A 25,691-nucleotide genomic window follows, 5' to 3' on the forward strand; every position below is an offset into this window, starting at 1 on the left:
AGTGACATTAGCCTCTTTTTCTGACCAAGTAGTTACAGGAACGTAGTTATAGGAACAGTCCACTTCTAAACAGTTCTACTAAATACTCTCCCCCAAAACCGGTTTTGCCATTTGCATTCACAGTGGCCAAAGTGGCCATAGGAACTGACCTTTTATTATTATAACACAGCCATCTTAGCTTTAAAAAAAGAAAAGGGAAAAGACCCTGCCCTGAAGTAGGAGCTGAAAGAGTTACAGGAACTGTGACCAGAGGAACTCCCCAAAATTGGTCCAGTCGGAACAGGAGAAAAAAAGGGTTCTAGGAACGTTATGTTCTAGGAACTGCAAAAATCCCTCTGGTCGGAAAGCGGCTATTTTCAATGAGAGCCTTTTCCTTGAAATGGAGTATTTTCTTAGGATCAAATTAGTCTCTCGTAAGCATTTAACACGGCAGCTTATTACATGAAAGACTGTAACTGTATTTGTGGCTATTTTTAGGGAGGTATACGGTAAATCCAGCTGCTCTGAGGTGGGCATGCACAGGTACCACTACACCAGGCAATGTGCTTTTTAGGGATAATTTTTTAGCCAAGATGTCTAGTTCTGCCTCTAAGTGTCAGGTGATTTACAATAATCAAAATGTACCAAAATCACAAAGGCTGCCTGTGACTTTTCGAAAGTTTTGCCTGCATCTTAAGTTTACATTACGACACCCCATCCTTCAGGCTTGCTCATCCAATCTGAGGACCTGAAATATTGATATGACACTCATCTCAGCCACTATGAAATAATGATGAAACACAAAATCTTTGGCCAACCCAAAGTAGGGCTTCACATTTACTCTAATGGATTATTTGGCTCCTGTAATGTTCAAGTCTATGAAAGCTGTATACAGCAACAGCAAATAGTTTCCTGCAAAAGGAGACAAACAAGTCCTGCTATTTCCAGCTATAGTGACAGTGTATAAACACCAGCATGGAAATAGAAAGGAGATGGGCAACACAGAACACTTGCACAAACTTAATAAGACACCAAAGCACCCTTTAAGCCCTTTTATGTGCCAATTGTGATTGATCTTCTGTTGCCATGAATAAAACAATAAACAGATTATTTCTGTCCACAGACAGAATGTGTTTTTTGTTGTCTCTAGTATAAAACAGAGACATGATGATCCCAGAAGAGTAACCGTGACAGAACATTTTTTATATTACTTTACTACAATAAAGAATCATACCAGGTGTTTCATGTGTTTTAACCCATTTACTACAAGTTCTATTTATTTCAGATCACAGTTAACTATTACAATTTCCTGCCATTACAGGTTTCCATCCATACAAAAGTGTTTTTAGCATTATAATTGGCTATTGGAGATAACATAAATTTGGGCATTTTATTACATTTTTCTTTATCGTCCGTTTAGTTTGTCTTGTTTGTTTCTGCTAACACTTAATTGAATTTGAGAGTTTTCTGTGATGCGGAGGCTCCTCCTCTTTGCATATTCATGAAGTTCTATTATTTCATGTCCCTAATGGTGATGTTTTAATTCTGCAAACAAACAAATTAACAAAAAGCCGAATTTTTCAACCGAACAGCTCTTAAACTGCATGACCACACAATACAGATAAACACACGGTGTATACAGATACACACAACACACAATGCAGATTACACTCAAGTACGCAAGTCTGCTAATTGGTTTTTGTACCATTGGCAAATGAATGGAGATCAATGGCTGCCTGAACTGGCGGAAATCTTTTTTTTTTTTTTTGCATTTGAAAAGAGTCAGTTTGTATTTAAGGAGCTACAAATTGCAAACACACTGGTATGGCCCTTTGAGGTGTACTGTTCCAATAATTCTGTTAATATGAGCCAACAGTAACTTCAGAGATCACAAGTGAAAGGAGTGCGATGTTTCCATGTTTCCATGCTACAGGCTTCCTAAATGCCATAGCCAGTGTCACTGCTTCAGCCATGTTTGTGTCACATACCTCGACAGGCGGCAGTGGTGCAATAAACGTTCTTCCTGCCACTGGACTCGAACTGGCAGCCCTCCAGTCTCCGCCCCAATACGAGAAGGGGGGGGAGGAGGAGGAGGAAGAGAAGGCAGCAGGCGAGTGGGGAAGCGTGAAGGATAGGGAGGGGGAGAGGGGCAGCGAGCAGGGCAAGGGGGGCATGCCAGACCCTTTCTTGGAGCCCTTTTGCTGCTGCTGGCACAAGGTGAGGGAGGGGGAGACAACCAGGGAGAGGGGGAAAGGGTGAGGCGGGGTGCCACCGGCCCGGTGGCCACAGGTGTGTGGCGGGGCCTAGGGCGGGAGGAGGGAGGAGGGACAGCGAAAGGGACGGAGGAAGCGAGCAAGACCGGGAACAGTGGGGTTTTTTACAATGGATTGTAATTGGGCGCAATGGAGGGGACGTACATGCTGAAATGGGAAGGAAGGAAGAGAATAAAAACCTCAATGGACAAGGGAAAGATCCAAAGAAATAGGAAGAAAGAAGGGGGAAATTGGAAGTAAGAAGCTGGGAGACCTGTTACTGACAGTCAGCCTGAAGGAATGAAAGAGGGCAGGAAAGAATATGAGCGCTAGATAGAGGTCAGAGGTGAGTGAGGCAGAAGAAAAACCTTCCTGGGTCACACCCATCCACCTGGACTGCTGCTGCCTCTACTGCTACACTCTACACACACATAAACTCAAATGCACCTTCACACGTGGAGGGTAGGAGGGTTGTCAAAGTGGGCGAGAGACTATTGGAGGGATAGATTTTCTGTCTGAACATCAGATGAGGCGAATGTTAACAGTCTGCAGGTTATGGCGATGGGAGAGGGGAGGGGCTGGGAGATGCACGGATAGAGAGGAGCGAGCATTAAACAAACAAAGCACTTATTGACTTCCGTCAGTGAGTCGGTGCCTAATGCACTAAATTGGTCAGTAAGGGAATAAACTCCTGTCCTACGCTTAATGGCTGACGGAGAGAGTGTAAATGTACAGTTAGAGAACACAAGAAACAAAACTCAGGAGACCTGGTTGACCTGGCCTGCCTGTTTAACCACTGCAGAACCAACAAACTGCATAAAAAACCAGGGTGAAAGTTGAATGCGTAAATATATTCCAGGTATCACCTGTGTTGGCCATGTATTCCACTTCCCCATCCCTGTTGCCCTGTCACCAAATGTTGAAAAACTCAATGAAATGTCAGGACTGTAGCTCTGTCTCTGCATCACTGTGCTCAAGAGGGGGAAAATGTGCATGCACTGTATGATGAAAGTGACTTTGGAGAAAAATAATGACCATAAATGGCCCTCATGTTTCACAGAATATAATTACAAATCTCACTGCGTGTCAATGAATCAATAAATGGTTTGTCCACCAAATACATCTCTGACTTGCATGTAAAGTATGAAACTGCGACACTTGTGAAGCAAATTAGCAGAGGAACTAAGGTGTGTCTGACCACCTTTAAAGGCAGGCTTAAACTAACATTTTGCCAAAATCTGATAGTAACAAAAGAGATTCAGACAAAATGCGTGGGGAGAGAGAGGGGGGTAACGTTGCGGTTACTGTACAGTATGTGGTGTGGACCTTTACCACAGCTACCAGATGTCCATATTGGCTTTGGTCATCAAATATCCACTAGTTATTATCATCCGCTGCGACACGGTGGTGATGGACATAGCTACATGAACATTTTGTTCAATTGTTCTTCACTTCATTATGCCATTGAATGGAAGCAAGGTCTGCATACTTCATTCTGAGGGGAACATGAATGCCTGTACCAAATTTCATGCCAATACATCCAACAGTTCTTGAGACATTTCACTTAAAACCACAAATGTGAACCTCATGGAGACGCCAGAGAAACCATCATCTTGGAACCACGGCCGTCTGTACACAACCTTGTGCCAATCCATCTGGTAGGTCTCACTGGATAAGTGAACATTTTGATGTACTGTTAGAGCTAAATGAAAAGCAGGAGGAACACTCCCAGGACCATGAATGTGTGCACAAAATTTAATGGCAAATCATCCAATATATATTTCAGACAGACATTGCCATCCCTAGAGACATGCAGCTATCAAAGGAGTACAAAAACGTTTCTAGGGTTTGACTTGAATATGTAACGTTATAGCTTGTCAATAGCATGTTGCACATTTCCACTAGATGAAGACGAAACCATTGTATATACTCATAATCATTTTTATCATCAAAGCCTCCTTTACAATTCTGCATGATTTGTTCTTTCCCTATTTTGTATGTTCTTTTAATGTCTTCCTTTCCTAATCCCCCCCCCCCCCATTTTTTCCCTTTGCATGGCCTTATCAAAGACAAATATACGGCATGATAACTGTCATTTAAAATATAAGTTTGCTTGTTTGTTCATAATTCTTGTCAGTTTTTCCAGCATTGCAGCCATCTTCCCGTGACTCTTAATGTTGTCTATCTTGCTCTTTCCTTTGCTCTCTCCCTCTCTCAGCCTCTTCTGTCACACAGTCACACTAATACTCAGACACACACACACACACACACCCCTTCACTCCCACGCAGCTATTTTACATAATTGTGTGTGCATTTATCCCTCTACCTCTCTTCAGTCCCTGATATCTCTGCTCTCTCTCTCTCATTTTCGTTCTCCTCCTTGCACCCTCTCCTTTTTTCATACTGTCCTCTCGTTCCCTCCCCCTTCAGATATATGTGACATCTAGAACCCTCCATCTTCTCCACATTACCTTAATCTGTATTTCTCTTTCATCCTCGTTGCCCCTTTCACTCTCCTTCCACGCTCTTTCATTTACCTGTCCAAATGGCAATCTTCTCACCACAAGCCTGCCTGTCTTTCTGTCTGCAAACCTAACATTTTCTCCAACCGACGCACGGAGGGAAAAAGATGACCACAACGGTGTTTATCACCCAGCTAAGACATCAAACTATGGCCGTGTCCGTTTGCCTAAGTGCACATCTTCAAAACTACCAAATCAACCTCTGTAGGCTGGATGACTGACTGGTGGAGAAGTCTTCTAAATGAAATCTGAGAGAGCAGGGATCGTACATGAAAAGATAACTGACAAATCACAGGAGAGTGGGAAAACTCCACATTTAGCTCCATTAAAAGTTGTCAAGAGCGCTTTTGACAGTTAATCGCACTTTTATGAAAAGTAAGTTAATTTTAATCTCCTCAAAAGTGCGTTTTGTAATAGGGTTAAATAATGGCAAACTTATTCATTTCAAAAACCTAAAGCTTCGCTTACAGGAGGACTGACACAAGATTTAAGAAAATAATACTGTTTGGTACCTGGTACATTTTCAAGAGGTTACTGATTGTCTAAATTGTTCCAGGAATTGATCTTCTTCAGTTTAGAGATATTGAGTTTCGGGTCATGAACCTTAGAAGCTTTCTCCAAATATTTATTTATCTTGTGTGGCTGCCATAACTCGCTCACAGTCATACTCATAGTTTCTTAGGTGTTTGTTACTCTGCAAGAAGTGTTAATTAACAGCAATTATCATGGGGGCTGCCCTGTACGGCTGGAGGTTATGCCATCATTATATATGCATCGTAACTGCAGCCATCTCAATTAGGCCTCAGAACAGTGATATCAAGATCCTCTTCAGAATATATTGTTTCCCAAACTAATTAGTTTCTCCTGGAGGAGCAGATTGTGCCAACCAGAGAATGGTGATTTAGGACTCACGGTAAAGAAAATCTATAAATATTTGCGCCGTTTCTGTGGGTTTAGCTTTAGACAGTGAGATCCGATAAACAAGCAGTCTGTGAGTTAGTGTACCAACATAACCCCTCTGACAAAGGTCCTTTTGGTGCAAATTTGGAGTCATAAGATTCAGAGAGAGCATGTGTTTTATTACATCCTCCAATGGAGGGTTTCATTGGGGTCATGATTTCTGTTGGAAATCAACCAAGTCTTTGTCTGCTTTAGGTGGTTGCAGCTGTTGTTGTTTTTCCCCAAAAGTACAGAAAGTGAATACTAGGAAATACCTAGTTTTCTATGTTTTGAAGAGTTTATATGTTGTGATATGACTACCCACCAGGACTGCTCCCTTAAACATTGAAGATTCAAATCAGAGTTCACTTGTAAGTTGTTTAGTTTTTGGCGGCCGTGCATAATATATTTCTCATAATCAAAGAAAAACACATCAGTAATAATGTTGAGTATTTATAAAAGAAAAAAAGAAAAAGCTGGAGCCACTACAAAATATTCGGCCTAAACCGGCGACTCAGAGGGATATAAAGGCAGTCATGTTGTGATAAACAGATGGAGAAATTAATTTGATGGCTTCATGGAAAAAAATTTATTATCAAGTGATCCGTAACCAGCAAAACAAAACTATGATGATTACTATTCACAAGTGATGAAGTGTCTTACTAAGCATTATGTTTATTCAGAGCCACTTGTACTGTAGCAGTTTTCACATTATATTTCATTCCGAAATTGCTGAGCAAGAATCCCCAGAACCATGGAGGAATTTTCTTTCTTAACTCCAAACAGACTCTGAAGCATTGTTGGAATTTAAATGCAGTTTGTCCTCCAAAACATGATATTTCTACCGGTGAGAACACACTGTCTGCTTTTATTCAGATGCGTAACCACACATAGGGTGGAGACCTGAATGGGGCATATTAATCCTTTCTCTGCCCACAGAGGGCAGATTACAATTGACTTACAGTACAGTATACAGTGTTTAAATCATGACTTTAATTTAAAGACACATAAGTCTGCAACACAATGTCTTACTGAGAGCCCTGTGCAGTGGTAGCAGTGTAAAAGGTTAAATGCTCTCTCATGCATTCAACCATCCTGCACTTATACTGCTGGCAATTATTTGCATGAAGTGCCAACATGCAATAAAAATGTGCATGTTTGACTAAAGCCTGCTGTTACAAGTGGCACTGACTACATCTGTAGCTGTGCATGCTATTCATCAATTAACTACTACTACCTACTGGGACTACTAAGTAACCCGTTAAAGTATATTATTCATTTATTTATTTATTTATATTATATAATATAAATAAATAATTATATAATTTGATTATTAGACAGTGCACATAGTTAATTATTGCTGTAAATGTTCCAGGATTAGCCATCTGTAGTCGCTGAACAGATGTTACATACAGACTTCAGCCTAAAAAAAAGAATATCAGAAAAAATTAAATCAGTTATTGAAATAGTTTATATGGACAAACAATACTAATCTTGAATGAACTTAAAAATCAAACTAAAATGATATTAAAAAAAATCAAAGCTTAGTTTTTAAACATATGCAGTTCAGAATCTCAGAAATATAAAGGATTGCTACAGGTTACATCCAATGAAAGGCCATTAGGTTACCTCCTCCTGTTCATTTTAAAGAATACAGTCACTTTTTGCCCTAGAAAGATAGTTGGAAATAGACGAAACAGAGACTTTTTACACCATTTGAACCAAGAATAAATCCCTTACTCGGGTTTGGACATGCACCTGGATTTACTCCACATACTGCATTATCTATAATTTAGTAAGAGTAGGCGCCAAGAGCAGATTTAGGAAAATGGTACTCTTCAATTTGAATACAGACCAAAATTCACTTTTCAAACATACTGTAATACGCCCTACCTGCCTCTTTTTACACTTAACATGCACAGAGTGGAGAAATGTGGGCGGCAGCGCGTGCAAAGACCCATTCAGAATCAGTGTATAAATCTTCTGATCCACAGTCTTTATGCAAATGAAAGGATGTGAGATGGATGGAGTTATTGAGCAGCGTGACAAATTAACCCAAAAGAAATGGCATGGTCATTGTCTTTTTTCAACACCTGTGTTCTCACTTTAATGGTTTATGAAAGTGTTAACAAAAGCATCGGCCTGGAACGAAAATAAAAGTCTGGATAGGTCCATTTAAATCTATTTCTCACTCAATCTCTTTTTGATACCAACCCAGGCTCTGTGTTTCGTTGCCATGGCAACACTTTTTTTTTTTTTTTACCCTGAAGTACCTTAAATTTTTTGTTTCAAACATGCCATTCAACAAAGCTATGAACCAGTACGTGTGGAGACATCTAGAAACATCTTTTGATTCACTTGTTGTACCTCTTTTAAAATGCAATTATAAAACTAGTGTATCGTTTGGAGATGATGTAAAGCAGGGATCATCAACTACATTTTTTCAAGGGCCAGAATTTTTCTAAGCAGACACTCTGGGGGCCGGAAGCTCAAATAAAGAAAATAAAATGAATTTATACCTAATACGCCTATTCTTGTTCGAAATTTTCAATTTTTACTGAATTAATGCCATATATGGAAACATTGTTGTAGTATGCAGTGTCCTGATTGGTGGAAAATGCTTGCAGAAAGAAACGGCTGTTGTCAGCTAAACATGTCACTGTCAAAGAGGCCTGAAGCGAAAAGTTGACGTGGAAAAGCCCAGCTTTAATGATGAATGGACTGATAAGCAGGCTATGCACTCGTCATGTATGTATCATTTGCAATGAAAGATGCTGTTGCAAAATAATACAACCAGCATAATCATCATCAAGAACGAAGAACGCGAACATAACGATCGCGTCATTCACGTGCATATAAAGTAGACAGATGTATCTGTTTTGGTCTTATAATACTTCCATAGATTGTCCGCTCGAGCGGAAAGTTTGGTTTGTTCAGCCAGCAGTGAGGTTTACAAGAATTTGTCCAAATTTCCAGATTCCCGGCAAACTAAGATAAACAGTTAGACTAAAAACCGACAGCTTGTTTGTAAAAATTCGCTTAATTGTAGCCTATTTACAGAAAAGAGACTAGCGTGAGTTCACCTGCCCCAGTGGCCGTTGGTAATCCTCTCTGTATCGTTCCCAGTCAGGTGCTGCGTGTTTTAACGCACACAAATCTCGGCTCAGCTCTATGTGTGGAGCTCGGGCATCGCTGTACAGAATCCCGGCATGTGAATAGAGATGCAAATACAGAGGGCTGGGTTTTTGCTCTAAATGCTTGAAATGATAAATAACAGAACGCGTTGTTTCCTCTTTACATTTTGTGAATTCATGATTATTCTGCGGGCCAGACTAAAAGCTTTGGCGGGCCGGATATGTCCCGCGGGCCGCCAGTTGACGTTGGCTGATGTAAAGGCTTGAAAAGCAGACTTGACAAATGCAGACTGGCTGAGGTCATCATGACATGAGAGTAGGGCTGTGCAATCAATCGAAATTGAATCGTGATTATGATTTCGGCTCCCAATGATCACAAAGACAGAATAATCGAGAAAAACAATTATTTAGCTCATTACGTTTTGCAAGTAAACTCTTATTTTCTCGTGTTCTGAAAAAAATAAAGTATAAATAGGAAAAGTATTAAGGCAAATTTCACAGTTCTATGTGTTTTTTTTACTGTTGATTTAATTAACTTTTTCCACTGTGTTTTTTAAGTTCAATAATTGCAACATCTTTCCAGAAGTCAACGAGAAATCGTGCTAAATTATCGTGATTTCAATATTGACCGAAATAATCGTGATTATATCGTTTTCCATAATCGTGCAGCCCTACATGAGAGGCTGCAATTCAGTATGGCTGGGGTAATGTGGCAGGTAGATGTGCTTGTCTCTTTTATTTAGCTGCTTAATAAATCATCCCTGTGCTGAAATAACATTGTTCAAGTTGCTCATTCTTACCATCACTGTGTTGAAATGTTTGTAAAGATGGCCAGGTACATGGAATCATCCCAAAATGAAACTGGACAAAATAGTCTTGCCAAAACTTGTGGAATAAACCCCGGTGGTAGATTACTGAGATCACAAGTAAGACTCAATGTGAGATTATGGCTGTGTCCAAAATAACTCCTGTATTGTGTATTATATTGTCCGACATTGTATATTGTCCAGGTTCTGAGTGGGAAATTCATCCACAATATATTGCCCTCATAAAAAGGTGTCCATGGCATGTGCACCTTTTCCTGGTAACAATCCCACAGTGCTATGCTTCCCATTATATAGATGTGAATATTACAGTCTTACGACGCGAGGCATTCCTTATTACCGCTCACTGCAGAGTAAACAGTAGAATGTCTGTTAGTGAACGAGGTAGTGACTTCTGATCTAAGGTCTTTGTATTTACACCTGGGGTCTCATTTATAAACGTGGCGTATGCACAAAACGGTGCTGAAAATGTGTGTACGCCACTTCCCACGCAAAGGTTGTGATTTATAAAAAACAAACCTGATGGGAGAATGTGCGGCCCTCCGCGCAAACTCTGACCCATGCGTACGCACATTTTGGAGACAAAATAGGAATTGGCAACGCGAGGTGGTGAACTGAAGTCAGACTGCAGAGAGTAAATGGGAATAAGATTACTCTAATATTTTCTAGTATTGATGCCTCACGCACATTCTTTCACTCCATATCATCCACGTTACCATGAAGATGAAATCCAGCAGTGTTATTTGCGCTTGTACTGAGTGATAACTGTTCCATAAACACCTCCAACTCAAATCTTAAATAAAAATTGGTTCTAAATATTTAATCGGCGCTGTCTCGCCGTCACATTGTCCGCTATGGAGCGCAGGAGGAGGAGATGGTCCGACTGCATGGAATACAGGATAGCATCAAATACCCTACCATTAGATAACTGCAGAACACAGTGTAAATAACTAAATATCTGTCTTTAAAACTGTGCATATATCATAAAATGTCAAAGTCTGGAAATACAGCCGTTGAGCTCTGGCGCAACTGTTACCCTTAATGTCCTCGTTATCAGTCCGAACTTTAATACTGTTTGTTACAAAACCTGCATGAAGAAAAGTGTGTTTGCCTATTACACTTTATTTTGTCTTCAAATTGTATCTTGGGGTGGGGGATACCACTAGTTGATGCTGTGTTGGCAAGGTGTTAACAATCAAAAATTGTTGTAAATACTGCGGTGACCCCCGTGCGTAATGCTGCATGATGGCCCATCTGGCCCTGCAGGAGGACTACGCTAATGGAAGAATCAGGAGAAAAAGAGACTTCAGGGACCATGACAATGACTGGCTAATATGCCAATTTAGATTTTCTAAAGCTGAGCTCTTGGATCTATGCACTGAATTGGGTCCAGTAGAGGGCAACGCGCCGGAACCGTGCCATCCCGGTCCAAATACAGGTCCTCGCCACTTCTGGGGTATGTTTCCAGAAGGAAATGTCAGACAGCTAAGTGTTTTTTTAAATAAATATTATATATAATCTTCAACTTAATCACTAAGCCTTGTTTGGATATAATATATAGTTCTGTTAAATGTTATTATATACGTCTGGTATATCGAAGCTGTCCCCGAGTGCCGTAATGTCTGCCGTTTTGGACGTATTATTAATACATAGTTATAGATCAGGGTTCCATACACTGTGCAAGAACAGGCCGAAATTATAATTCAATTTGCAGCAATTCCTGAACGTCTGAGAAGTTTTTGCTTTTTCTCTGCCAGTCATCATGATACGGTGTAACAACTGCCAGTGTCATTCATACACTGATTAGCATTCACGAGGTGCTTTGCATTGACTATTTATGGTTAAAAATGGGCGTGTACAGGGCGGGATAAGAGGCTGATCCACGTACGCACGTTTGTAGGTAATCTCTGATTTATAAAGGGAAGATTGCTTACAGTTGTGCATACACACGGTTTGATAAATCGGCATTTTTTTTTGGCATACGCCATTTTGGGCTTATGGGCATACGTACACTTATTGTAAGGATCCTACGCACAGTTTTATAAATGAGACCCCTGGTAATATTAGTTCTTGTCATATTGATTCTGGACTCAAAAGGCAAATTAGGAAGCTGAAGCTGGAGGACTGGTCAACAAAAATGGTGAGTATTGGTCTGCAGGGGCGCAACTACCCAGTGTCAGATGGGTATGCAGCAACAATTTTCTAAATCTAAATGTAGCTATAAGCAAAATTGGTTTGCATTAAGCTAGCCGTAAACCCCACTTCAGCTGCTGCTGTCTTTTAACATGAATATTTCCAAGCCTCCAAGTTTGGTAGCAAATATATGATGTGACTCCACGGTAACCCCCCATTTGGCTGCTACATTCCCAGTGTTAGCAAACGCTAGCAAGTCTGTTAACATGAATATTTGCAAGCCTCAAAGCACAGACGTCACATCACACTTTAAATCCTACCTGTTGCCTTTCACCATCCACTTATTTACCTTGACATGCCATCTCCTTTTCCCTCTTTCTTTTTCTATTTTTAGCCCCCCCGACAGCTTTTTTGCTTTATCCATCTTTTTCCATGGACAACAACTCAATACTCGCACGCTCGTACCTGCTCGCTCAGCGTCAAGGCGCCCCCCACCCCCGCTCCCTCTTCTATGTCAACCTACGATGATGGAATCTTATGAGAGGGCACCTACTCTAGTTAGTCCTCTAAAATGTTGTTTTTTTTTAAATAATTTACCATAACTTTGGTGCCCCTATGGTGCTGCGCCCCTATGTGCCGCATATAGCGCATACCCACTTTTTGCGCCACTGTCGGTCTGTATAGCATTTTGCTGGGCTTGCGTAAGATGAATGTTAAGACGGATGTCCCTCGCCTTCAGCTCTCTGTGATTCGGAAAATAACAACAACCGTCGGACCGGCAAGCTACACACTGAAAATGGCAAGTTTTGAAGAAAGTTTTGAGTGCTTGGTTCTTTCAGGGAATGATTGTAAGGATTTACAAAGAATAGGTTTACGGCATTTACAATCTAACTAGGACGTTCTGGGACTGATATGAGAGGACTGCTATGGACGAAGTACCCACAGTGATACACTGGTAAGAGCAAATTATGTTTAACCGTGTATCCAGTTAATTTAAACAGCTCACGTTACTGTATTGTGTGAAAAGTTAACTTCATTTAATATTGTATGTGCAAATGTCCCACCAAAGCAAATTTTGCAGAGCCATTGTCGCTGTGTCAGCGACAATGTTAGTGCATTAAAAATGTAAGGTTCTTAGTGCATTAAGTTACTTTTAAAGAATGTGGCCCAATTGTGTAAATTGCATTAACCTGCTTCCACATATGGCGTCAGTATTGAACGAGCTGGACGGTATTTTTTCCGTAAAGAAGAAAAATCAAATGCACCTAAAGCTTTTCTTAAGAAGAAAGATGTATATGCCGTACTTCTGACAGGATTTGGCAAAAGTTTAAAATACCAGCTCATCTCTACACGCTGTTGTCTGTTTTTTTAACGCAATTTTTCCATTGCTCAGGCGTTATGTGTTGGTTGCCAACTGCGTGTCTGTCAATCAACTAACTGGTTTACTGGCTAATTATTCCAGCATAGGATCCGCATGTACACACAGGTAACAAAACCTTACATCTCACATACGGTACAGGCATGTGTGTTCATGTGTGCAGACAACCAGTTTGCATGTTCACATGTTTGTGTGGACAGCCATGTGCGAGGCACCATGTGAAATGCTGCGCTTGCTCATTGTGAATGTAAATCTGATGTCGAGCTGAAAGCTGAAGAGGGAATGTGTGGGTGGCAATCGCTTCCAGCTTAGACCCTCTGAGAGAACTGAGAGAGAGACAGAGTTAAAAGAGTGGGAGGGAGGGATGTAGACACACATGAGTAAGAGGTTGGTTGAAAAAAAAAACAACAGTAAAAGGAACAGTGTGTGTGTATGGGGGTGGTGGGTAAGTGTTCGTGTAGGAGTAGGAGGGACAGCGCAAGTGCAAGACTATGTGGAGTGAAGACAGGACGACAGAAAAAGAGAGCTGGATGGAGGGGAAAAAAGGAAGAGAGTGAAATGGAGGAAATGCATCTGGGGGGAGCGGTAACAAGAGAGGGAGGGTGAGGGGGAGTTGCACTGAGGAAGAGGGAGTTGGATGGAGAGAGGGAGGGAGCAAAAGAGCCAGAGATGGAGGCTGGAGAGGGAGTGGGTGTCTTAATAGCGCTGAAACGCTCAGGGCTTTTTGTATGTTTGCCTTTGTTATAATAGAACGCTGGTTGGCTCCCTGTTTGCTTTTGATCCATGAACTTTGGTTACAAATGCAAGGCAGTCGCTCCTCTGTTCCTCTCATTACATAATGTAATGTATAACTCCTGTCACCTAGAACCCAGCAGGTAAAGCAGGGCACTAGCCATGCAAGAGGTTTGGGGTTTCATTCCCTACAGTAGCTAGATACACAGAACATTTTGCATCGATGAAATAATTTGGAAACATTTATCTGGACGAGTCTTGGTCGTTCTGCAGTGGCTGTTCAAACCGATCCAAAAGAGGAAAATGTGTGCGGATGTTGAGGAACCTTGGCACAGAGCTGATTTTAAACACAGATAACGTGCAAGGATTCAATACTTCATACAGCAGCATTCCTCTGCAAACCTTGACCTCTCTAAGTCCATTCTGCTTTCTGAACAAATTGTGGACAGTGTGCAAACAGCTACAGTACGGTATGTTTCCATGAATAATAAATGTGATTTAGAAAGTCTACAAGTTAACTGTGGCATGATCACTTTGTTGAGCAGCAATATTGTGAAGTGCTTTTGATGGTGATGCATATAAATACAGCTGCAACTAATTAACTATTAATGTTCAATATGTTTGTTTACGTATACACCCACCACCAAGGCAAATTCCTTGTAAGCACTTACCTGGCAATAAACCTTTTTCCGATTCTGATTGTTTTCATAATAAATTGAGTCATCATTTAGTTTTAGATATAGAATATCTGCAAGAAATGCCCAAAGCGTGATCAGATTGTTTCTTTTGTCCGACCAACACTAAATTCATATAAAACAGCAAACCCTCAAATTTGAGAAGCTGGAGAAGAGCAAATATTTTGCATTTTTGCACTGATAAATGGCATGTGGACTCCACCAGAGTTCAGTTTACTCATCATGGCTCAGTTGTATAATATCTTCTGTGGCTCCGGATGGGAAAAAAATAAAATAATCTTTAATAAAAAATAATCTCAGTTTCGGCTTGAGATTTAAACTTTTCAACAAAGAGCCTGTGTTACAAACAGGAGGTGTGGAGTTTGAAAGATGTGGGTGTTTAGCAGGCAGGGAGGGTCTTATGAAAGACGCTATCAAATCGTATATTATGGAAATGTAAGATCCAGAGTTTCTGACTAATAGAGTGCCAGAGTGAAAACAGAACCAGGTGCTGTTTCAGAAGTAAGAATACCTTGTTCAAAACCACACGCTAAAAACAAATGCATTCTCAACAGTATCTTGTGTACTCCGTTTGTCTGATTCAGTACTATCATTTTAAAAAGCAATCTAATAGCGTAGTCTTCAATATTTCGATTTTTAGCAGCCTTTGCTGTAATGACAGCAGGACAGAACAGTGGAGAAGTTTACAGCTCTTTACAGAAAGATTACAGCTAAAAAGTTGAAAAGATGGAGCCGTAGTTTTTTTGTTTTTCTTTGTTAAAATCATGATTTCAACTTCTTATGGTAACTGCAGTCAATTATCCTTACAATTTGGGAAGTAAATCCCAGGAACAGACTTCATTTTATTTTTAAACGACTGATAAATGAGAGATTGCACTGAGTAACGGAAGCTAACGGAACAGAAGCTAACCCGAATGTGACGTCATGGCTTCGGCTCTCTATACTAGATACTAAAAGTCAGGATATCTCTGCCTCTGCTGCAGCAATTTTGACTTATCTTTTTTAGTCCAATTCTATGGAAGTACCGTGCTAAACAGCTGGAGTGCCACTTAAATGATTATTCAACTGTTCTGTTGATCAACAAATCATTTCATCACTATTAAGATGATTAAGATGTATTAGTTACTCCATAATCATATACAAGTAGACCATAAATGTTATACAATTACTGCTATCACTCCTAACGTTGAAGTGAAAACAAACTGTTGTACAGGAGACATAGCCCATGGAAACTTCTTCCACCTGAAAATACATTGTTTGGCTCATCACTACTACCTTCTAGATTACAATAAATTATTATTACTGTGTAGAGGAGTGGATGAATGGCTGTACGCGTAGTGAAACTACTATACAAATGTTTTCTTATATCCTGTCCAATATTTTGTGCCCATATATTTGTTAGTCTAACCAACAGGAGGCAGAGAGAGCTAGTAAATATGCCTACTTCTGTGTTAAAGATGAAAGTTAGACCAGGTTAACACATAGCCTTCCTCTGATTACTGAAGGGAAATGAAGTAGTTTAAGTAATGATTTACTCATAAAGCACCTTTAAATAGGCCTAAAGCAACTACTAAAAAAGCACAAGATTGAAGCCTGACAGAGACCCAATTATAGGCTAATAAATAACAGGTCAGATATTTTCAGATACGCTTTTAAAAATTTGACATGGGTGACATTGCATTATGTCAGTTGCCATCACATCACATAAATAGCCTAACTGTTACCTTTATCTTACGTTAATCAGCACCTGGCCTTTCTAAAACCTTTTAGTTTTCTAGCCATTCCACCACTTGTCTAACTGCCCCCAACTAATGGGAAGGATGGCAGATGTGATAGGCTAGCCTATTGACACGAGTCTTGGGCAAGTTAATTCCAAAATGTAATACATTATTGATTACTAGTTACTGTCATTTGAGAGTAATTAGTTATATTACAATATTACTGTCTCTGAATTGTAATGCTTACACTAATTTTGCGTTACTTTTGAGTTACTTTCACCAAAATAGAAGCGGAAGTATACTTGGCAGGTAGTTTGTGAATTTCACCACGGGGTCAACAAAGTCTCATCTTTATCCACTTTAATACATCATAATTTATTCATATTAGTTTTATATTATATATATATATATATATTATATTAGTTATAGTTATATCATTATGTTTCAGGGGGTGGGGAGTATTTGTTTATGGGACTGTGTTTGTTACCTGTTGCCCCTTGGTGACTGATATTGATGTCTGTCTTGCACACGGTGCAGAACGCGTGAGGAGGTTCTATATACTGTCTATGTGAGGTAGCCTGGACATGTGGAGATCTGAGGAGGTTCTATATACTGTCTATGTGAGGTAGCCTGGACATGTGGAGGCCTGAGGAGGTTCTATATACTGTCTATGTGAGGTAGCCTGGACATGTGGAGACCTGAGGAGGTTCTATATACTGTCTATGTGAGGTAGCCTGGACATGTGGAGACCTGAGGAGGTTCTATATACTGTCTATGTGAGGTAGCCTGGACATGTGGAGGCCTGAGGAGGTTCTATATACTGTCTATGTGAGGTAGCCTGGACATGTGGAGACCTGAGGAGGTTCTATATACTGTCTATGTGAGGTAGCCTGGACATGTGGAGACCTGAGGAGGTTCTATATACTGTCTATGTGAGGTAGCCTGGACATGTGGAGACCTGAGGAGGTTCTATATACTGTCTATGTGAGGTAGCCTGGACATGTGGAGGCCTGAGGAGGTTCTATATACTGTCTATGTGAGGTAGCCTGGACATGTGGAGACCTGAGGAGGTTCTATATACTGTCTATGTGAGGTAGCCTGGACATGTGGAGACCTGAGGAGGTTCTATATACTGTCTATGTGAGGTAGCCTGGACATGTGGAGGCCTGAGGAGGTTCTATATACTGTCTATGTGAGGTAGCCTGGACATGTGGAGGCCTGAGGAGGTTCTATATACTGTCTATGTGAGGTAGCCTGGACATGTGGAGGCCTGAGGAGGTTCTATATACTGTCTATGTGAGGTAGCCTGGACGTGTGGAGGAAAGGCCATCTCTTCCGTTTAGAAATCGTTTTATCATTCTGGACCTTTTTTTGAGGCGGTTCAGCCATGGCATGCAAGCCTACAGTTATCCGGACAGCCTGGCTTGCTGAGGTACTGAAGTGAATTAAACGCGCGAAGCATTTGGCTAGGAGGGGCAGGTGGGCGGAGGGTTAAAATGCAGCGCTCTGATTGGCCGAAAGCTTTTCACTCCACTGCTCAGCGGCAGAATCAACGTCATAGATAGAAACATAGAAACTGAAACCGGAGAAATGCGAGATGCAACAAAATGCGTACCTAGAGAGCAGTGAATCGTACAAGCGTACTTAAGTGTCAAAATGCGTGCCGAGTACGAAAAATGCGTGCATGTTGGCAGGTCTGAAAATGTAATGCAAACCCTGACTGGAAGAACCATAAGATAGACATAAACACATTGTTACATTAATAAGTCAGATCATCTCGAATGGAAACGTTACAAAACAGCTGAAAATAGAAAACATACAGTAATACCGAAACGTACAGTTAAATGATGGGGCTTTCAAATATCTCTTACTGTAACTGCAAACTCAAAAAATGACAGTGTGAGAGAGAAAGGCAGCAGCCAAAGCCCGATCATGAAACATTTTGACTGCTGATCACAAGTTTCTCTACTCTACATGAACAGTAGGAGCCAAGTTGGCAGACGACCAAAATTCTGGACAAGCCTTTGTATTCTCAAAACCGATTAATCCACAAGCCACTAGTAGAAAATGAGTTATTTTTTCTGTCTTTGGTGAGTACTTGTATGATGCTTAAGCTGTCATGAGTAGATTTCTATAAGTTGACATTTTGTTTGAATCAGGAAAAAGTAGTTCTCATGCTGGGTTAAGAGAAATGACTAAAATAATGTCAGAATTTTGCTAATATTGGTAGTGACATTTCTCTGCGATTTGCTGTCAACATTAAAGGACAAATCCGGCGCAAAATGAAGCTAGGGGTTAATAACACATGTGTAGCGAGTCGACCGTTCTCTGGGTTATGTTTTCATGCTAATTGAATGTGACCAGTTTTATCGCAAACCGCTAATTAGCTTATAACGCTAGTCGTTGGGGCAAGGGTAAAGTAAAAAGAAATCGCTATTTCTACACCACTAACAAGGCTCAAAATAGCACACTTCCACAGTAGCATAATGAAGGTCCCTACATGTAAACCGAAGCATTGAGAACTTTGTAAGTGTACAGACAGTTTATTAAAAAGATAGTTTATAAAGATTGTACCGTTCACCTATACAGGCGGGCGCCATCTTGGAAAACCGTCACGACCAGTCGAACGAAGAACGCCGTGCGTTCGACTGGTCGTGACTGCTCCCAAGATGGCGCCCGCCTGTATACGTGAACGATACTGTCTTTATAAGCTGTCAATCAACTCGATTTCTTTTGCCTCTGTGGGAAGTGAAGGGAGCTGAGAGCGAGCGAGTGTCTCAAAACTTTTCTGCAAATGCACCTACTGCAGCTTTAACGCAAAGAAAGGTCTAATTTAGGATCAATCTTATGTTTCACGTTGGGAATTATTTGATTTTTAAAGCAAAGAGAAGTCTGATCTGACTTACCAAGCTAATGCTTGTACATTTTTTACTGTACATGTGCTTTTCCCCACAGTGCAACACAAAGACATCAGGAGCCACCATGCACTTAAACCCTGAAAACCAAACAGTGATCTTGCACCTCAGTGAGCTACTCAGTGATGCTCAGAGTGGCACATAACAGGTGTTGGATTTATGAAGTCTTTTGAGCTTTTAGCTTTGGTAAAGTTGTTTTAACGCAAAAAATGGACTGAACTGTCCAGCATTGAAGGAGCAACATGAATACTGTTTTATGGAGAGTCTTTTGCTTGAATATCACATTGCATGTGAGGAAACGGCAGATGGCATGCTGTGGTCTGATTGTGCTTTTGAGCTTGACAACAAACCCACAGAAACACACAGAGAAAAGTGATGTCATCGTACCAGAGATGGGTGCAAACGGGGTGAAGATTAGCAGCATATTACAGCTATATATGTACTTGGACATGTTTTATGTAGTATTTATACTGTAAGTAATTTACACAAATGTCTCCCCAAAATTAGATATCTGGCAAGGAAATTGATACGCCCACTTGAAAACAGAAAACATGAACGCTGGTATTAACGGTGTATACACCGTTAAACATGATGGTCAGTTTGATCTATTTTAAATCTTGTAATTACAAAACTGCAGTTTTAGAGGACATAATGAAAGAAAACATGTACAATTTTCGACATAGAGAAGACATATGCCTGCATCAGATGATATGAGTTGGATTCACATAAACTATATGGGGAACAAAAGTCAAATAAGAAGACATATATGTCCTACCTAGATCAGGTGGGACTTGCTGTGCTTTGTGTCCAGACTTGTAGAGGCAATGTCTCTGGGTTTCCAGTCTATATGACAGTACTGGAGACTGGAGTTGCATTCCACTGAATGTCGGTGTCTGTATGAAACTGCAGCAGCTCAGTAGTTTGTGTTACATTCCACCGAGCATCGACACTTCTGAATCGATACTCCAAAAGCACACAGTGATATTAGTGTCTATAAATAACTGAGCGTGTTGGTGTATCAGCAAACGGCAGCTGCCAACAAGTGTCATGACACACATGTGTTTTTCTGAGGAGGTGACCATCCTCTGGAGGGTTTATAAGGCCGTGTTCAAGTTCCATACAGAGAAGTATTGCTCAAATAGCCAGCTGTCAAATAAAATAACTAAAGCAAAGCCAGTGAAGACACTACAAAAGCCCAATATAGCGAAGCACTTCCATTTTGGATGAATGATGGCCTTAAATCAATCCATGACCTTTAAATATTTCATAGACAAATAGGGATATGAATAAATGATAAACTGCTAGTCTCCACTACCAAGGCACCTGGAAACAGGGCTCCTTCAATTTATCTAGATATATCTTAAAACAAGTGAGTTCTTAAGGTATGTTAGAAAAAGAACTATAGTAGTCTTATAATAAATCTAAAGTGCAATACTATACAAATATCACAGAAAACTATAAACTATATATTTATATATAATATCCTAAAGAAATATTATAGCCTAGTAACATTTAGGAGATATAAAATACCATCAAGTGCAATATGGTGACCATAAACTCACTACTGAGCACCACAGACACACTAGAAGTCCCTATACGAAGATTATAGGAATATTATCTATTGGGTAAATCTGATTTATCAACTACAAACACTACCAAGAAAAAGTAATAATTACACAAAGTTAAACTGGTGTAAGTGGCCTGTAGGTGGGAGGATGTCCTTCCAGACGCAACTGCACAGGTAAATTCGCCACTGCAGGCCTTTACTTCTCCAAAGTGCTGAATTTACCTTTAAGGTGACCCAAAAGTGCCACGTTGATAAGAGTACAGGATGACAGTTATTAAGTAGGCCACTGTTCGTTATCTCGCATCTTCAGACTAATTAGAGAGAAGAAACACGACAGAAAAACAAACACTCCCAAAGCCAGCTGAGTGTTATAATTTTACACTGAGGCACTGTTCATCCTCCCCCCGCCTCCCCCCGGCAGCAGCAGCCTGCTTCTTGAGCACCGGCAGCAGCGGCTGTTCCGCGGCGGGCAGCCCGGCTGAGAGCTCCTCCTCCCCGGCCTCTCCCTGTCCTCTCTCCCCGGTGCCCTCCGCCCCGACCCTGCACTCGCTGTTCCGGTGACCGACGGAAGATCCGCTGGGGCCAATTTCTCTCATCTTTTAGATAGGAATGTTTCTGCGATGGTTTCCTTAGTGGGTGTCCGTCTTGTGCATTTCAAAAATTAACTTGCCAAGGGTGGATGGATGGGTGGACGGAAACGCGTTCCTGCTTTAAACTCAATAGAGAACTCTGGAGTTTAATTTCTATCAAAAGCTAGGTATGCACCCAGAGGGAAAAAAGGGGGGGGTCCGGGTTTTATTTTGGGGGGGGCGCCCGGGGGGGGGGCGGGGCCCCCCCCCCCCCCGTGCGCGGGGGGGGGGGGGGGGGGCGCGCCCCCCCCCCCCCCCCCCCCCCCTATGCGTCGATGTCAGGAATTCGCTGAAGACGCGCTCCGCTCCGCTCTCTGTACTGCGCCTTTTTTGTCCTGATCGGACCCCTTCAGCGCGGCAGCCGGCGAGCAAGCAGGGAAAAGAAAAACGGAAGCTTTAATTTCCAATGCAGGCGGATATATGTGGATAAGCCCCAAAAACCACAGAGCGTTGTGGAAAGAGAGAGAGTGGCAAAGAAACAAGCAACCGCCACAAAATAAAGTAGTCTTAAAAACTGCAATGGCTAAAAAGCTGAACGTGTGCCAGTAACTGAAAGGCAGCAGGAGGAAAAAAAAAACGAGGCGATAATGGCAACTTAGTCCTTCGTCTTCCTTCGCACCAAACGGCGGATCAACCTCAAGTAATCCGTTGGCAAGCGATGGATGTTGAAGTGTCTCCTGTCTGCTGCCTGGGCGGAAATAATTCTGGACAGGTGGACAGCACTACAGTTTAGGGAGGGAGCAGCAGCGCACTGATGCCCTGCGCTTTAATCTCTCCACCTCCCTCTCTCTGTATTTCCAGTAGTGAGTGAGTGAGTGAGTGAGAGAGAGAGAGAGGGGGCTGGCTGCATCCCTACTGGGACTTGGAGTGATTGTAAGCTCTGCAAGAAGCCCTCATCACTTTTTCCTTCCTCTATCTTCTCTCCAAGTCTTCCTCTCATCCTTTTCCCTTCGCCTCTCACCCCCTTTCTGTTTCCCTTTCACCTTTTACTGACACGCGCACACATAGCAGTGTGAAGTTCAGGGCCAGGGGCAAATGTGTGGGAAGCATTGCAAGCATCATGTCATTATCCAATATACATTCTCAAAGCCCCGAGTGTGCCTGCCCATGCATACTGTTACACGCCACACACAACCATGACCAATCAAAATTAGAATGCTCATTTTTTTATACCCAACCCTTGCATGATTCCTGTTAATTTCCCACGAGCTCCCATGCTGCTCCATAGGAATATTTAAATACTGCTCAGAAATCCATATAATAACCAGCCAGCAAATCCATCCAATTATGTAAACCAGCCACGCACTTATATGTCTCAGTGTAGGCTGTATCTGACATTGTATAAATGATGCAAGTGACATCAAGTACTTTTTAATTCCAGTCTTAAAGACATCACCATTGATTGGGCTTTCAGCAATGATAAGCAATCAGCACTTCCAGAGGGGTAAAGGGTATCTTAGATCTGTTTCCATGACAACTGTGGGTTTGAAGCAACTTTTTTAACCATTGGTGTATTATGTCACTGTACTGTTGCTGTACTCACCGCACCAGTCACTTATCGCTGGTTAGATATGAAGATGGATGAAAATATGACCTCTTTGCAGGTGATGGATATCTTCATTAATGTTTGTTTCCCACCTTAAGATACCCTATCTCTGTGTAGTCTCATGTTTAAAAAAAAGAAGACTTATTTCAGGCTAAAAATACGATAAACTATTCTGCAGCTACTGTAAGAAGGTGGTTAAACTGACTTTACAAAGGGTTAACCTCCACCACATCCCTGCTCATGCCACCTTCAAATAGTTCCCAATCACCAGGGACTGCAGAGACAGTGTTTAGGAATTCCAACAAACATTTCAGCTACTTTACCCCCCACGGTTTTCTTTCTCTCCTCCTCTGCCATTGTCTTTTCTTCTCCCTCCCTATCTCTCTAGCTCTCACTCCCTCTTTCTCTAACACAGCCTGTCTGTCTGCTCTATAATTATTTCCATGGTTACCATTAAGGATGTGAAGCTAAGCCTGATGTACTCTGGTAGTAATCTTTGTCCTTTCCTGAGCCTGTTCCCTCTGTCCTGCCCTCTCATCTGTCGCTTCTTCTTCTTGCTTCTGCTTCTTCTTATGCTGCGTGAGTCTCTGCAGCCTTCTCTTACGTTCTCCGTTCTAGCACTTTTCCTGTTGCTACGTCTGCAATCTGCTTAAAACCAACATTTCATTTTGCAGCTTATGCAGCTCCAGTACATGTAAACATTTCTCATACCAATGTAATCCATATGTAAGGAAGTTAACCTGTCCCATAAGTATTAATCAGATCGTTTCATACTGCTGTAGTTCTCAGTGTGAGACACTGCATGAGGCTGGTAGATCAGAAGCAAAAGGTGCATGGCAAACACCCATCCTGTCAAAGGTGTTTTTGAGCAAGATTTAAGGTAGCAAAGTGAAATGCTTTATTATGGTTATCTAGGATTCTGGAAATAAAAGTCCCTTCATTTTTTGCATAAACACAATGTGAGATGACAGTTGGTGCACTTCCAAGGTCTGATGGGCATGAATCATCGGTATAAATGATGAGCAACTGTGTTAGAAAATAGCTGGTTCTTTGATCAAAAGTAAAATGCATACAAATTTATAAATAACAACGTAAGGGGGATTGTGCTTATTTGCTTTCTTGCTGAGAGTTAGATGAGAAAATTGATGTCACTCTAACACCTAAATTCCACCAGGCGCGTCTGCCCAGCGTTCTGGCAGCGTCGTGGACAATGCTTGTTATTCCACCAGCTGGCTCTCTGCTCCGCTAAAAATACGCGCTAGGTCTATTTTTGAGTAGGGCTGCAACTAACGATTATTTTCATAGTCGATTAATCTGTTGATTATTTTCTCCATTATTCGATTAGTTGTTTGGTCAGAAAATCATGAAAAATGCGGATCAGTGTTTCCAAAAAGCCCAAGATCACGTCCTCATATGTCTTGTTTTATCCACAACTCAAAGATATTCAGTTTTCTGTCACAGAGGAGAGAAGAAACTAGAAATTATTCACATTCAAGAAGCTGGAAACAAAGAATTTTTACTTTTGTCTTTAAAAATTACTCAAAACGACTAATCGATTATCAAAACAGTTGCCGATTAATTTAAGATTTGACAACGAATCGATTAATCTTTGCAGCTCTATTTTTGAGCATCCAGTCAATTTTCAAAATAAACATCCTTTGCAGACTACTCATCGTATATCACTACACTATTTTAACTAAAACACAGCCACAAATCTTTGATCCATGTCGTTCATAAATAGACTAAATGAACCACCACTTACTAAAAAAAATGACTAAAACAACAAAATCTGCGAGCCGGGGTGGCAAGACGCTATTTCGGAGACGCTCCTGGTGTGGTATGGGACATGGCGAACAACGAAACAAAAACACAGCGCAGCCGGAACATGGTGGCATCTGCGCCTGGTGCAATCCAGTGGTTAGATCTGTACGGTTAATATGAAGCTACAGCCAGCAGCTGGTTAGCTTAGCTTTGTATAAAGACTGGAAACGGGTAAACAGCTAGCCTGGCTCGGTCCACAGTTAACAAAATCCACCTAGCAACACCTCTAAAGCTCACTAACTAATATATCATATCTTGTCTTGAGAGGGGGGGGGGGGGTTATGTGCAGGACCATTTCTTTCACAACAAAAAGACTTCCAAGCAGGGGAGCTCGCGTCCCGAAAGAAGACACGAGACACAAAACTTTCACCGAGGAAACGGGTGTCCATGTCCCGGTGTTTTAAGACAAGCCACAAACTTTTTTTTTTTATCTTAACTAGTCATATTGGTGCCTAAACGGTCATGGCTGCATGACAATCAAGTTTCTGTGGATAAACTAGGGTTGCACGATATTGACAAAATGTGATATTGCGATATCGATTATGAATATTGCAATACCAATATCGATATTTTTAAACATATGTAAAATCACAAAAGTTATGGGAAAACGCATCAAAATAGATTAATAACAAATACAACACAAGGTTTATTATGTCATATTGGACTGGTATAACATGAATAAATAAATAAGGACCATGTCTACAGAACAGGACATGTTTTACTGGTTGGACAGTAGAAAATATATAAAGAGAACAGGACACAACTTTTCTTTTGCTTCTCTGATTCGTTCCGTTTTGTTGACTCTATCTATTTCTTCACTTACACTGTCCCTCTGTCGAAATATGCACACAGTTGTTATACTACATAGTGTTTGTCAAGTAGTGGACCTGTGTGCTGACATGTACTA

General features: G+C 41.1%; 1 protein-coding gene across 3 annotated transcripts in view; it reads right to left on the minus strand.

Annotated features, from left to right (window-relative positions):
• syngap1b (synaptic Ras GTPase activating protein 1b) overlaps window positions 1–2,349 on the minus strand; it is a 46,063-nt gene extending 43,714 nt beyond the window's left edge. For all 3 annotated transcript variants that reach the window (XM_039805610.1, XM_039805612.1, XM_039805611.1), the window contains exon 1: window positions 1,968–2,349. In XM_039805610.1, the coding sequence (XP_039661544.1) occupies window positions 1,968–2,153 (186 nt within the window). In that variant the 5' untranslated portion in view covers window positions 2,154–2,349. The remainder of the gene's footprint in view (window positions 1–1,967) is intronic.
• Window positions 2,350–25,691: the final 23,342 nt, after the last annotated feature.

This window comes from Perca fluviatilis, chromosome 7 (assembly GCF_010015445.1).
Source record: "Perca fluviatilis chromosome 7, GENO_Pfluv_1.0, whole genome shotgun sequence".
Lineage (NCBI taxonomy): Eukaryota > Metazoa > Chordata > Actinopteri > Perciformes > Percidae > Perca > Perca fluviatilis.